The 14,853-nt window shown below is 28.7% G+C and overlaps 1 protein-coding gene across 1 annotated transcript in view; it reads right to left on the reverse strand.

The window, feature by feature from the left end:
• kl-2 (dynein heavy chain 2, axonemal kl-2) overlaps positions 1-14,853 on the reverse strand; it is a 408,181-nt gene that overhangs the window by 86,675 nt on the left and 306,653 nt on the right. Inside the window, exons 68-69 of the mRNA XM_075354141.1 lie at positions 9,869-10,013; positions 231-430 (exon numbers count right to left, since the gene is read on the reverse strand). Of these exons, the coding sequence (XP_075210256.1) occupies positions 231-430; positions 9,869-10,013 (345 nt within the window). The remainder of the gene's footprint in view (positions 1-230; positions 431-9,868; positions 10,014-14,853) is intronic.

A 14,853-nucleotide genomic window follows, 5' to 3' on the forward strand; every position in this document is an offset into this window, starting at 1 on the left:
ACAAGCTTAAACCTCCTCATACTTATTTATATATACAACCCAATGCAATATCAAATTAAATCTAAAAACAACATAAGAAAAAATAAAGCAAACATGATTAATTAAACAAAGACAAACTAAAATATGATAATAAAACATGCTTATAAAAATATTGAAAGACAATTAACAGCAAACAAATTAAAATCAATCAAATTTTATTGATATTTAAATTTGCAAATAGAATGCATTACCTGTATACTGCATATGTATGATAATCATTCAGAAATTTTATCCTTTCCTCTAAAACATCTGTCTTTTTACTTTTCTCTATTGAATTAATAAATAGCTGAATATATGAATCTAAAGAAAACTGATACATTGGATCAATTTGTGACATATCATTTAGTACAAAAAATAAAACTGAAGATCTAGACGCACTTTCTCTGTAACCCTAAAAATAAACAATAATAAAAAGTCAATATTAAATTCTACCACCATTATATCTTCCATAAATAAAATAAATCTTTGTTGGTGTGTGAACGCACGCACGCTTTTATTATATACATATATGTATCATGAAGTTTTCCCAAGACTTTCATAACCTATACTACTCGTGAAAATAATGGAAAAAGTTCATTTAATGTCCTAAAATGTGCTGTTTGCAAGTTACGGTAAGGAAAGATTTTGCACGTATTTCAGTTATAGCGGAGTGAAATGAGGTAGTACTGAAATTTTATGACGTTAACTAGAGTGAACAGGACAATTTTTGATTTCTTATGGTTTTTGACCTGAAAAATCGATTCCGGGACCTATTTAAGGTCCATAGTTTTTGCTAAATAGTTTTTGATAAATATGGAAGAAAACCAAGAAACTGGGGTAAAATCCGTTTTTTGTATTTAATGTCAATAACTTTGATAAATGGTAATAAACGCATAAAACTTATTTTATTGCTAACTTTGAAATAATAATTTTTCAAAAATTTATTGTATTTCTATCATTAATAAAAAAAAAATATTATCTAAATAATTTTTATTTTACAATTAGGTAATTACCAGTTTAAAAAAAAAAATTACGTTAAACCTAAACAACTGTTTTTCAACTTCAATTTTTATAGTTTTACAATTATTTTCTTAACTACAAGAGATACGATTGGTTTTAAGATGTATTTATTTCAATTTTTCAGGTCACAAAAATTTTTAGGACCACCAAATTTGCGTCATAATTTATTCCCTGTGAAATTCAATATGGTTGCATATAGGTGAATCAGAAATCTGTGTGAAATGTTTCGTTAGCCATAACTTGCTAACAAAATGTTTTGGATCTATGTTTATTCAAATTTTTTTTCTTATTTGTAGCTATAGAATCATTTCCGGAGAGATTGTAGAGTAGTTTATATATACAGGCGATGTACACACAAGAAAAATTGAAATAGCGTATAATAGAAGGTGCGATGCTATAGGAATAATAATGATGCTATTAGGTGTGCCCAGTTAGAATGGATTCGCCAAGCTGAACTATGCATTGAAACAGAATTGCGGCCACATTGAGCAACTGTTTTGAAGAAATGGTTTGCAGCTTTATCAAGTAACCATTTTGATATTTAAAAAGTATTTTTTTTTTGTCTTCAGTCATTTGATGCAGCTCTCCAAGATTCCCTATCTAGTGCTAGTAGTTTCATTTCAGTATACCCTCTACATCCTACATCCCTAACAATTTGTTTTACATATTCCAAACGTGAACCTCACTAATTCCTACTATATCCACATAAAGTATGTGATTTTATTTTTTTAATTATTTTTAATCACATTTTTCTGTTAAAAGTTTTCTATTTGTTTTCATTTACATAATGTTGTTCAAACATTGATAAAAATTGTTTTGTTTACAATCTTATCAATTTCAGATACAGTTTGTATGTTTAATTTCTAATTAAAGTTGAAATTCTCAAATTTGTATTTAATTTTAATAATGGTATTTACATCAGATTTCTCAGAATTAAAATCTGTACAAAATTAACTAGAAATTTGTATTTGCTTATTGGTAAATTAACAAAGTTATTTTATTGCAAACCTAAAAAAGTGTATTTTCAGACAAAACGTTTTTGTGTTACCCAGGAGAAATGAAGTCGTAATGAAACTTTTAGGACGCTAATTAAGTAGAAAAATTAGTGATTTCTTTAAGGTCTTTTACCTGAAAATTGAATAAATTAGGTCTCAGAACCATATTGCAGTAGTTTTTCATAAATCTTGGGTGAAAACCAATAAACTGCAGTAAAACACCCTGTTTTCTGTCTGATGTACAATGACTTTATTAAATTGGTAATAAACAACAAAAATCTTTAAAAAACTTGTAATGAATTTAATTCTGAACAAAATTGTGTAGTATAAATTGAATAAAATAAAGAAAATTTAGAAAAATAACAAAAAAGTTGGTAAAAACTACTGCAGATACGGTTCTGGAACCTATTTTATTTGATATTTCGGGTAAAAAACCATAAGAAATCACTAATTTTTGCCCCTTAGTTAACATCCTAAAAATTTCAATAGGATCTCATTTCACCAGGGTAGCTGAAATCCGAGCGAAATCTTCACTAGCTGTGACTCGCAAAGTATGTTCATCTGTTTATAGTTTTACAACTAAAACAGGTAATGAAAGTCCCATGAGAACTTCGTAATACATTCTGAATATTAACAGGAAACAACTTTTGGAAAATATGTTTTAAATAATTATTCATTATATATTAAGTAATCAAAAATATAATATTATATAATTATGAATTATATAATTATATTATTCCTATTAACATAAACCAACTACAGAATATTGGAATAAGACATATCATATCATATCTTTTATGTAAGTATTTTCATGGGATCCTGCATCCTCAGTCACGATTGAAATAATTCTGTTATTGCATAATAAAAATATAAAATAATGAAAATTGCTTATTAATTTACACAAGCGCTGCTATCTGTTGCAGTTTTTATAAGACAGTCTCCTTCAAATACTGTCTGATGGTTTATCAAATTGAAATTTTGTTTGTTTTAATATATGTAATATTTTTCTTATATACTTTTAATTTCATGTCATTTTTATTAATTTCTAATACTTCTTAATTTGTGATAATATCATATATAAAATGTTTATCAGAATAGATGTTTAATGTTATCAGAACGTAAATAATATTTACCACACATATACCATATTCTTACATATTGTTGTGTGTTCGCGGCTCGATCAGGATATTGAGAGATTTACAATTGAGAATGTTTATATAATTACAATTTATTGATTTAAAAACAAAGTAAAACCAGACAAATCAATAATAATGAAAATAGTAATATTAATAGTATGACAATCATAAAACAAATTATAAAAAAATATAGTAATCACACTCACACAATAGTAATCAGAATAATAGTAATAATGATAATAACAACAGACAATAAAAAAACATCCCACAATAACTATTAGAATAATGACAATAATTGCGACAGTAAACAATAATAACATTAAATGTCATTACAAAAAAAATAATCATAAATGTCAGTAATAATAATAAACAGAAATTACATACAGATATTACAGGATTTATTCACAGGTAGATAAATAATAAAAACCAGAATTCAGTACCACTGACAAAAGACATAGCATGACTGCTAGTTTTAACACTTTTAACTATTAGTCTTGTATTAACAACAATAGAAAATACAAGTATAAAATTATTTCACTGCAAATAACTTTGCTGTTCATAAGTGAAATTAGTCATTTTTTTAACAGTTTATGAATGAGATTTAGTACATTATCTCTTTCACTTATAGTCTTACAGTAACTCACTGAACCCTTTCTTTTTTTCGTGTACCAGGATTACTAGTGTCATCACCGCAGTTGCATCAAACCTGCAGGCAAAATTCTCTCCTTCACCGACCTCCTCGCACACTCTCCTCATGGATCTGATTTCGCACAATTGATTTTTAACTGGTCTTCCCCAGAGTATTTATACTCCTATCCTCTTTACCTGCCAGACCGGACCCAATTCAAAGCATAAGAACGATCGACTGAGTCCTTTCATTCCCATGCATTCCTAACCTTGGTACGGTAACTTCTCACGGAACGAACATCTGTTTTGTGTGTCAGTTGGCAACATTGCAAAAGACGATTGTTAAATGGACCTGTTACCAAGGGTGTAAAAGGGTTTCTTTTAGGCCCTTTCTGGATTTCTCCCATTATTATATTTTCTACTACTTTCTAGAGATTGGTAGGAACCCATTATTTAGGTCCGCTATGATGGTCTTGTTGCAATATCATTCTTACCATACATACACCACAAAAATAATAAAAAATAGATTAAAAAATAATCAAGAAGATCTAAAATTTATTAAAGGTATCATCACTATTATAAGAAATATATGACAAAAAAAACTATTTTTAATTTAATAACAAATATTATAAAAAAAAAAAAAAAAAAATCTTATCTGTGGGATTTCCACTATCAACAATTATTTTAGAAATATGGATTGTCTGAGATTTATCTGAACAACTTTGATGTCTTATTAGAAAAAAAAGTAATAGCCCTATTAATAAATGGCTGGGTTCTCTTTAACTCAAAATTTCCCTTGGCAAATTCTAGACAGTACTGCGATTACATATGTTAACTGCATACATCAGTCACCATGAATCCACAGATGAAAGCACAAAGTGTAGAATGGTTTATTTAAACAAAATCAGACATACAAGTTTGACAAAATTTTAGAACTCTGTATAACTTAGAGACACCCTCTAGAACACAAATTCATTCATGGTATGATAAATTTAAAGAAACTTGCACTCTTGAACATAAGAAGGGTGTAGGCAGGCCTAGAACATCAGATGAAGAAATGAAGTTTATTTGTCAGTCTTTTGTTTGCAGCCCTAGGAAATCAACTTGGCGTGCAGCATGCGAGTTAAATCTTCCATGATCTACTATTCACATTGTTTTGAAGAAAAATTATTGCGACTTATAAATTACAAATGATTACACCAATTACATTGCAGCAGATGATTACACCACAAGATCATACTGCTAAAAAGGAATTTGCTGTAGGAAGATTGAAACAATTAAAATTGATGATCAGATGAGGCTAAATTTCATGTGTCTAGTAGAGTGAACTGTCAGAATGTTTGAATATGGGGCTCAGAAAATCCACATGTTATACTTGATCGTATTAGAGATAGCCCAAAAATTAATGTACGTTACAACCCGAAATCATACTTCATCAAGATGAAGCACCACCACATTGGGGTTTATTAATGCGTGAATCCCTCAACAACATGTTTTCAAATTGCTAGGTTGGACGTGATGGACCGATTGCTTAGCCACATCAAGCATCGGATATAACTGCATGTGATATTTTCCTATGGGGTTTCATCAAGGATAATGTATACAAACCTCGTGTAGTGAATATTGATGACCTTAAGAGAGAATTGTTAATGCTTTCAAACTCAGATGTGGATATGTTATAATGAACATAACATGAAATTGATTACCAGTAGTTGCATATTTTACAAATAATCAATGGTGCACATATTGAATGTCTTTGATTTCTGTATTCATAAAACCTGTTCCTGTATCTTAATAAATAGATTACTTACTATATTTATTATATCAACACCCTTGAACATTCTGTATATTTATAGGATTTTGATAATAAATTAGTATATGTAAGTACTCATAGATGTAAGTTTTAATATGAACTGTAATAAACAATGAACATCTAATAATATTAAAGATATTAAATTCTTATAAAAAATTTTAGATTCCAATTTGAAATTAATAGTAGAATGTTAAATTGTTTAGATGTCAGTATCAAAATAAACAAGGACAACCAAATATTTATAACTAATAACTATCAAAACACAAGTAGTAGACACCTTACTACCGATACATAAGGGACAAAAGAGTGAAAAAATATACATAAAATATTTATATACTAATAATATCACTGAAAACATTACTAAAACTTACAATAAAAAAGTATAAACCAGCATACACACCTATTTAGTAAATAATAAAATGTAAAAAACAGAATTAATAATGGTAATAATAATAATAATAATAAAATAAACGTCTGTGTGAAATTTATAAAATTAAATGTAATGATTGTGATGATATTTATATAGGAAATACAAATAGAACCTTTAAAAATAGATTTCTTATTTTTTTTTTTTTGTCTTCAGTCATTTGACTGGTTTGATGCAGCTCTCCAAGATTCGCTATCTAGTGCTAGTCGTTTCATTTCAGTATACCCTCTACATCCTACATCCCTAACAATTTGTTTTACATATTCCAAACGTGGCCTGCCTACACAATTTTTCCCTTCTACTTGTCCTTCCAATATTAAAGCCTTAAAGCCCCAGGATGCCTTAGTATGTGGCCTATAAGTCTGTCTCTTCTTTTAACTATATTTTTCCAAATGCTTCTTTCTTCATCTATTTGCCGCAATACCTCTTCATTTGTCACTTTATCCACCCATCTGATTTTTAACATTCTCCTATAGCACCACATTTCAAAAGCTTCTAATCTTTTCTTCTCAGATACTCCGATTGTCCAAGTTTCACTTCCATATAAAGCGACACTCCAAACATACACTTTCAAAAATCTTTTCCTGACATTTAAATTCATTTTTGATGTAAACAAATTATATTTCTTACTGAAGGCTCGTTTAGCTTGTGCTATTCGGCATTTTATATCGCTCCTGCTTCGTCCATCTTTAGTAATTCTACTTCCCAAATAACAAAATTCTTCTACCTACATAATCTTTTCACCTCCTATTTTCACATTCAGTAGTCCATCTTTGTTATTTCTACTACATTTCATTACTTTTGTTTTGTTCTTGTTTATTTTCATGTGATAGTTCTTGCGATAGTTCTTGTAGGACTTCTTCTATGCCGTTCATTGTTTCTTCTAAATCCTTTTTACTTTCGGCTAGAATTACTACATCATCAGCAAATCGTAGCATCCTTATCTTTTCACCTTGTACTGTTACTCCGAATCTAAATTGTTCTTTAACATCATTAACTGCTAGTTCCATGTAAAGATTAAAAAGTAACGGAGATAGGGGACATCCTTGTTGGACTCCCTTTCTTATTACGGCTTCTTTCTTATGTTCTTCAATTGTTACTGTTGCTGTTTGGTTCCTGTACATGTTAGCAATTGTTCTTCTATCTTTGTATTTGAACCCTAATTTTTTTTAAAATGCTGAACATTTTATTCCAGTCTACGTTATCAAATGCCTTTTCTAGGTCTATAAACGCCAAGTATGTTGGTTTGTTTTTCTTTAATCTTCCTTCTACTATTAATCTGAGGCCTAAAATTGCTTCCCTTGTCCCTATACTTTTCCTGAAACCAAACTGTTCTTCTCCTAACACTTCTTCCACTCTCCTCTCAATTCTTCTGTATAGAATTCTAGTTAAGATTTTTGATGCATGACTAGTTAAACTAATTGTTCTCTATTCTTCATATTTATCTGCCCCTGCTTTCTTTGGTATCATGACTATAACACTTTTTTTGAAGTCTAACGGAAATTCCCCCTTTTTCATAAATATTACACACCAGTTTATATAATCTATCAATCGCTTCCTTACCTGCACTGCGCAGTAATTCTACAGGTATTCTGTCTATTCCAGGAGCCTTTCTGCCATTTAAATCTTTTAATGCTCTCTTAAATTCAGATCTCAGTATTGTTTCTCCCATTTCATCCTCCACAACTTCCTCTTCTTCCTCTATAACACCATTTTCTAATTCATTTCCTCCGTATAACTCTTCAATATATTCCACCCATCTATCGACTTTACCTTTCATATTATATATTGGTATGCCATCTTTGTTTAACACATTATTAGATTTTAATTTATGTACCTCAAAATTTTCCTTAACTTTCCTGTATGCTCCATCTATTTTACCAATGTTCATTTCTCTTTCCACTTCTGAACATTTTTCTTTAATCCACTCTTCTTTTGCCAGTTTGCACTTCCTGTTTATAGCATTTCTTAATTGCCGATAGTTCCTTTTACTTTCTTCATCACTAGCATTCTTATATTTTCTATGTTCATCCATCAGCTGCAATATATCGTCTGAAACCCAAGGTTTTCTACCAGTTCTCTTTATACGCCTAAGTTTGCTTCTGCTGATTTAAGAATTTCCTTTTTAACATTCTCCCATTCTTCTTCTACATTTTCTACCTTATCATTTTTACTCAGACCTCTTGCGATGTCCTCCTCAAAAATCTTCTTTACCTCCTCTTCCTCAAGCTTCTCTAAATTCCAGCGATTCATCTGACACCTTTTCTTCAGCTTTTTAAACCCCAATCTACATTTAATTATCACCAAATTATGGTCGCTATCAATGTCTGCTCCAGGGTAAGTTTTGCAGTCAACGAGTTGATTTCTAAATCTTTGCTTAACCATGATATAATCTATCTGATACCTTGCAGTATTGCATGGCTTTTTCCAAGTGTATATTCTTCTATTATGATTTTTAAATTTGTTGTTGGCAATTACTAAATTATACTTCGTGCAAAACTCTATAAGTCGGTCCCCTCTTTCATTCCTTTTGCCCAGCCCGTATTCACCCACTATATTTCCTTCTTTGCCTTTTCCAATGCTTGCATTCCAATCTCCAACTATTATTAAATTTTCATCTCCTTTTACGTATTTAATTGCTTCATCAATCTCTTCGTATACACACTCTACCTCATCATCATCATGGGCGCTTGTAGGCATATAGACGTTAACAATCGTTTTCGGTTTAGGTTTTGATTTTATCCTTATTACAATGATTCTATCGCTATGCGTCTTGAAATAGTCCACTCTCCTCCCTATCTTCTTGTTCATCACAAAACCTACTCCTGCCTGCCCATTATTTGATGCTGAGTTAATTACTCTAAAATCACCTGACCAAAAGTCACCTTCCTCTTCCCACCGAACCTCACTAATTCCTATTACATCCACATTTATTCTATCCATTTCCCTTTTTAAATTTTCTAGCCTACCAACCTTTTTTAAGCTTCTAACATTCCACGCTCCGACTCGTAGAATGTTATTTTCTTATACATTATAGAAATTAAAAACATAATAGATTAGATTTATCTAATACGGCAGATCATCTGACAAACAATCAACATTCTATTTCTGATATTAACACAAATTTAGAAATATTAGAAATGAATAAATGTGGTATAAAATTAAATATATTAGAAAAATTATACATTTATAAATACAAAAAAAATTTCAATTTGATAAATAATCAGACAGTGTTTTTGGGAGACGATCTTAAAAAATCTGCAACAGATTTTCACTCATGTAAATTAGTATGAAATTTCATTATATTAGTATTTTAAAATTTTATTATGCAATTACGGAATTATTTCAATCATGACTGAGGATGTGGGATTCCAAATAAGTACTTTCATGAAAAATTAAGTTAAAATATGTCTTTTCTCAATATTCTGTAAAAGGAGGTTTATTTAATAGAATTTACATATAATTTAACAGTACAGAGGAATAATATGAATCTTAAACAGATTAATTTCAGTAAAATATGTATACAGTATGAACTGTACATTGTATGAACTTTACAGGAAAAGTGGAGGAAGAGTATAGGTTCGTATTAAGAAATTGTCAATAGACAAAATTTTATGAAAAGGCTAATCATAGATATACTTAGAACATGAAAGAAATACATAAGGGAACTAAACCAGACTTGTTCTAAATGAAACAAATAAAATTTTGAATGTACTAAAAGAGATATAGTAATACTCCAAAATAACTTTTTAAGTTATCCATGAATCCATGAACTAAACTATTTTTTTCAAAAAGCTTTTCTAATACAGTGAACATGTGTGTTGTGCCATACCTCTCTAGCAGAGTCAATTTCTACTTCAACAACAAGATTATTACGTAGTTGTTCATTAACAGCAATTGATGTTTCATTAGATGTCTGCAAAGTTGTAAGTAATTCAACATTATCAAGCAATGATCCTTTGCTTTCATTTAGTAACCTAAAATGCAATAAAATAAAATTACTCTGAATATCATATTTGTTTTAAGTCTGCTTAAATAAAACTGTTTCATTATGTAAATCATCAAGTAAATTTATTTAATAATATTAATCACAGTATCAGATTAGTGTACTGTCATTAAAATTTTATGTTGAATAAACTAATTTACATATAGGATTGAACCCAACTTTTTATTTACAAGTTGACAAGGCGAAGTTCATATTCATGGAGGACCGCAGCACTGTTTTTTTTTTTGGCAGTAGACAGAAATGGAGATATAACACAACAGTACTGTCTGGGTTTAGTCCTACTGAACAAAGTATCGTGCTTGTCAAATGTTCTAAAAACAAATGCCTATTTAAAATAGGTAAATAAGTTACTGTACTTTTTAGAACCTATATGTTTTCTGATTATAGTAATAACAGAATTAAAAATATTAATTTACATTACTTTATTCATAAATTAAATAAATTTAACCTGCAATTAATTACAATATTTAAGTAAATTTTTTCACTAAAACAGTATCACAGCTCACAGCATTATATTCAAAGCTGGTAGTAATAATTTGGACATATAGGCAACAGAATAGCAAGTTGGATATAGCTGCAGAATAAAAAATAAATTAATATTTTTATAATAATATACTAAATAATTAAATGATCAATAACACCTTAATACAGTCCTTAACCAGTCCACAGTTTCTGTAGAACTATTTTCTGTGATAGGCCAATAACCCTTGATTTCTGAGCTTGACTCAGTTTCACTTGTTACTTGTTACTTCATATTTCATGTAATTCATATTGTGGTTCTGGGTGGTGTAGTTTGACAATTTCTAAAAGTTCTTTTTTTGTTAGATCTGGATCATTTTTTTGAAGCCATTCTTGAATATCTTTTTTCAATGAATTGGATGATGGAGGTTTATTATTTTTTTTTATTATGGCAAGGTGCGTTATCTATGGCTAACGTACAATTTGTCTGTAGTCCTGGGATAACTTACTTTTCAATATACTTCTAAAAATTTTCATTGTTTGTATCTTTATGATAATCTTCTGTTTTACTTTTGAAATTGTATATTAAAAAGCACCTTTTATGAATCCCATGTCCCCACCTATAAGAGCCTCAATCAAATGGTCACTGGCACTACAAAAACACCTGGTACATCGTCACTTTGGCAGCACTTTTTTACTGTATAATGTGTGTGCACCCTCGTTTCATCTAAGTACACAACCAGTCTCTTTTGCTCGAAGTAGCATTTTTTCTAGATACTTAAGAAAAAATGCATGTTTTGTGATTACATCATCTCATTCACACAAAATCAGTCTAATTGTTTTTACACTTCCTGAATTGAAAACCCACAGATTTTAAAATTTTCCTTAGTGTTTCCCTACTAGTGGTAAAATTCAGTTCTTGATGACAAAAATTGTGTAATTTTTTTATAGTAGTTATTTCCTTAGAGAATTCAAAATATTTAAGAAATTCTCTTTTAAAAACACACCTGTTGAAATCATCTATTTCATATTTATCATGAGTATATTTATTTTTTCTTTGGTGTTAGGATTTGAATATCACTGGCCTCTATTTCATATCCAATTTTCCTGATGTCAATCACTGTAGATTAGCTTAAGTTTAGCATTCTACAAGTATGTTTCATTGCTTTCACAAGAAGCATCAATAATCAATTTTTTCTTTATCTATAAATTTAATAACATTAAATGCGAGATGACATGCTTAACTGCAAAGAGGTTTTCCACATTCATTTGACATCTTAACACAACTACTTTTAAGTAACAACTGTTGCAATTTTAAATGCAAAGAACAAAGAATATTTGATTTTATTAGTAATAACATGTCTACAAATTACATAATGTTTATAACTACACACCTATTTTAAACTTTTAACCCCTAATTCTGTGACTTATGTGTCTGTTCATCATAATATTATTACTGAAATCAAAGCAATTAATAAGAAATTTATACTTTATTTACTTGTATATACTTTTTTTTTTAGTATGATATATTTTCATCATGTTTGTGTTTTAAAGTACATTGACTAAAGGAAACAATTGCTCTTATTACAAAATAAAAGATGAAATAATTATTTATACAAAAATAGCTGTATTTAAGCAAAAGAAAAAGTGATTTTTATTATTAAACATGAAACAATGAGATTTTATTATTAAACAATGAAATTAAAATGGCATCAATTAATTCATTAACAGAAATCAATATAAATAAAGCCTAACAAAATATAATGTTATGGAATATTATCATAATATGGGGTCTGTGTCTGTACACACAGACAATAATGTTTAAATCAGCAATCTAATTTCACGGCAGAAGTTGCAATCTTATTTATTTATTCAATTTATGTATAGCAGGTTATAGAATAACAACAGCACAGTGACATGATGTCAACCAGTACTCTGCAGAGAAGCCATGACACATCTGTACACAGATAAGATGTTACCACTCCTAAGATGTTTGGTTAATTGAAACTCAACTACCAAAGAACGCCAGTATTCACAGTCTACCATTCAAATTATTTTACTGGTATCACTGTAACTTGACTGTACACAATAGTAGTTCGTAAACTCTCTGAATATGCACCTCGCCTTGTAGAATAGTATTTTTTTTATTTCTCTGTAAACAAAACTTATTTTAATTACAACAATATACTTCAATTTAAATTACTTATGAGGTCTTTTATAAAGAGATTTTATAAAATGTTTTACATTATTTAAAAATATAAATATTAAAACTGTAATGCTATTTAGTATACAGCAACTACTTGTGGTAAGAAGGTTTTTATACATTTAAAAAATTAACTAAAAATTAGATGGATAACAATTTCTGATACAATTTTGTACTTTACTTTTTTTTTGTGAATGGTTACAAGCAGTAAAAAATATCTACACAATTAGAAAATAATTTTATAGGAAAGATATAGCAGAGGATCCAAAAATAAAATCAGCTTTTGATGAAAAAGATGATTAAATTATTAATGTATCAACTTTATGCCATGTTTAAAAGCCCACTGGATGATCAGTTGTTAAACATTGTTTTTTATAAGATGGCCAAAGCTATTCATCTAGTTTATGTATTTTTCTTAATTTGTATTTTCTTTATGACTTTAAATAAATAAAAGTAGCATTTTTACTTTTTAAAAAATTATTTATTGCTATTGATAACTACTTCAAAAAAGGAGGAGGTTACTTAACAAAACTGTTAAACTTATCAAAAACTGTTACTTATCAATGTGTGTTACTCAATATCTCTAATATTGGTAAACTGATTTTGATAAATGTTTTTTTAATTGAAAAGAATATACTTTCGGAATGGTTTCATATAAATTTTAACCAAATCCGACGATGTTAGGAAAAATACCAAAAAACCGAATGGTTCAACACCCTTAGCTGCTGACCGCTCGAACCAGTACCATGTTGTTCTCTTCCCTATGACTAGGATATTAACATTCTATATTATTGTTGTTTAGTCTCTGTAGAGATATTCATGGCATTTCTTTCTCTATTTTTCTTCATTAAACAATCATTCAATTTAAAAAAAATAAAAATAAAAACCGACTTCAAAAAACAATAATAAAAAAAAAAAAAAATATTTTTATTTATTAACTAAAGTAAAGTATTTACAACAAATAACTATTTTTGAAGTCAGTTCCAACCAACAGAAGTTAAAAAAAAAATCTATGATCTATATAATTCAAATCCTACTTCAAACAATGCAAAATTGGTAATAAAAGTTTTACCACAATAAAATGAAACCTACAAAAATATAATAAAACAATAAAATGCAACATCTAAAAATACGATATAAGCATACTTTATAGAAGCTTAGGTAAATTATCACCAAGTATATATTTGCCTTAGCGAACTCAAGATGATATATGATCATGAGACCCTGTCTCTTATATGCTCTTTGAGATCCCATTTTATATGTGGTAATCCCGTTTAGCCGCCTAGCAGTCAAGTGAGTTGGATGTTTAATTTGTGTTGGCTGGCACAGACTTCAAAAATGGTTATTTGTAGATACATTTACTTTAGTTAATAAATAAAAATATAATTATTTGCAACTTTTTAGTACTATTATTTTTTGAAGTCTGTTTTTATTTTTTATTGTTATTCTTAACAATAAAATCAGCTGTGCTTTGAAACTATGAAAAAATCAATTGAAAAATAAACCCATACTGTTGGTTGGTATAAGCTTTTCACCTTCATGAGTAGAATTTTTGCACACATAATTTGAAGTGAAACTGTTTAAGTAAATTTGCATTGTTCTTTTATAAGTTACAAATTATCTTCATAATAAGAATAATGTTAAGAAAGCATCCGGTTAATTTTATTAATGAAATAATAACAACAGACCTTCACGTCTCAGATATTGACATTGCCTATACACAACTACATATTCAGATATGAATATGTAGAGATAATATATAAATAATAGTCTTTATCTTATTCACAATCTATAGACATGGTTTGTTAACTACAGTACACTCCCAGTCCATAAGGCATATAATTATTAAATATCATTAATTACATTTCTAATTTTTTGGTTTTCTGTAATCATTTATTTAATTTTGGTGGCATTATTAAATTGTTCATAATTTATTGGTAAAATACTGCATATAGGTAATTTTTTATTGTTACTCTCTGATTACAGTTACTGTTGTATTCAATTTTTTTTTTGTACAAAACCTCATAAAAACAACTATCTACAAAATATATTTAAAAGATTGTATGAAAGTGTGAAAATGATGTAGATAAGCTCAGATTGCGAGTGTAACTATAATTTTAATGTGAGTAATGTACACTCTTGTATATGA

Source organism: Lycorma delicatula, chromosome 1 (assembly GCF_047948215.1).
Source record: "Lycorma delicatula isolate Av1 chromosome 1, ASM4794821v1, whole genome shotgun sequence".
NCBI classification, from domain to species: Eukaryota; Metazoa; Arthropoda; class Insecta; order Hemiptera; family Fulgoridae; genus Lycorma; species Lycorma delicatula.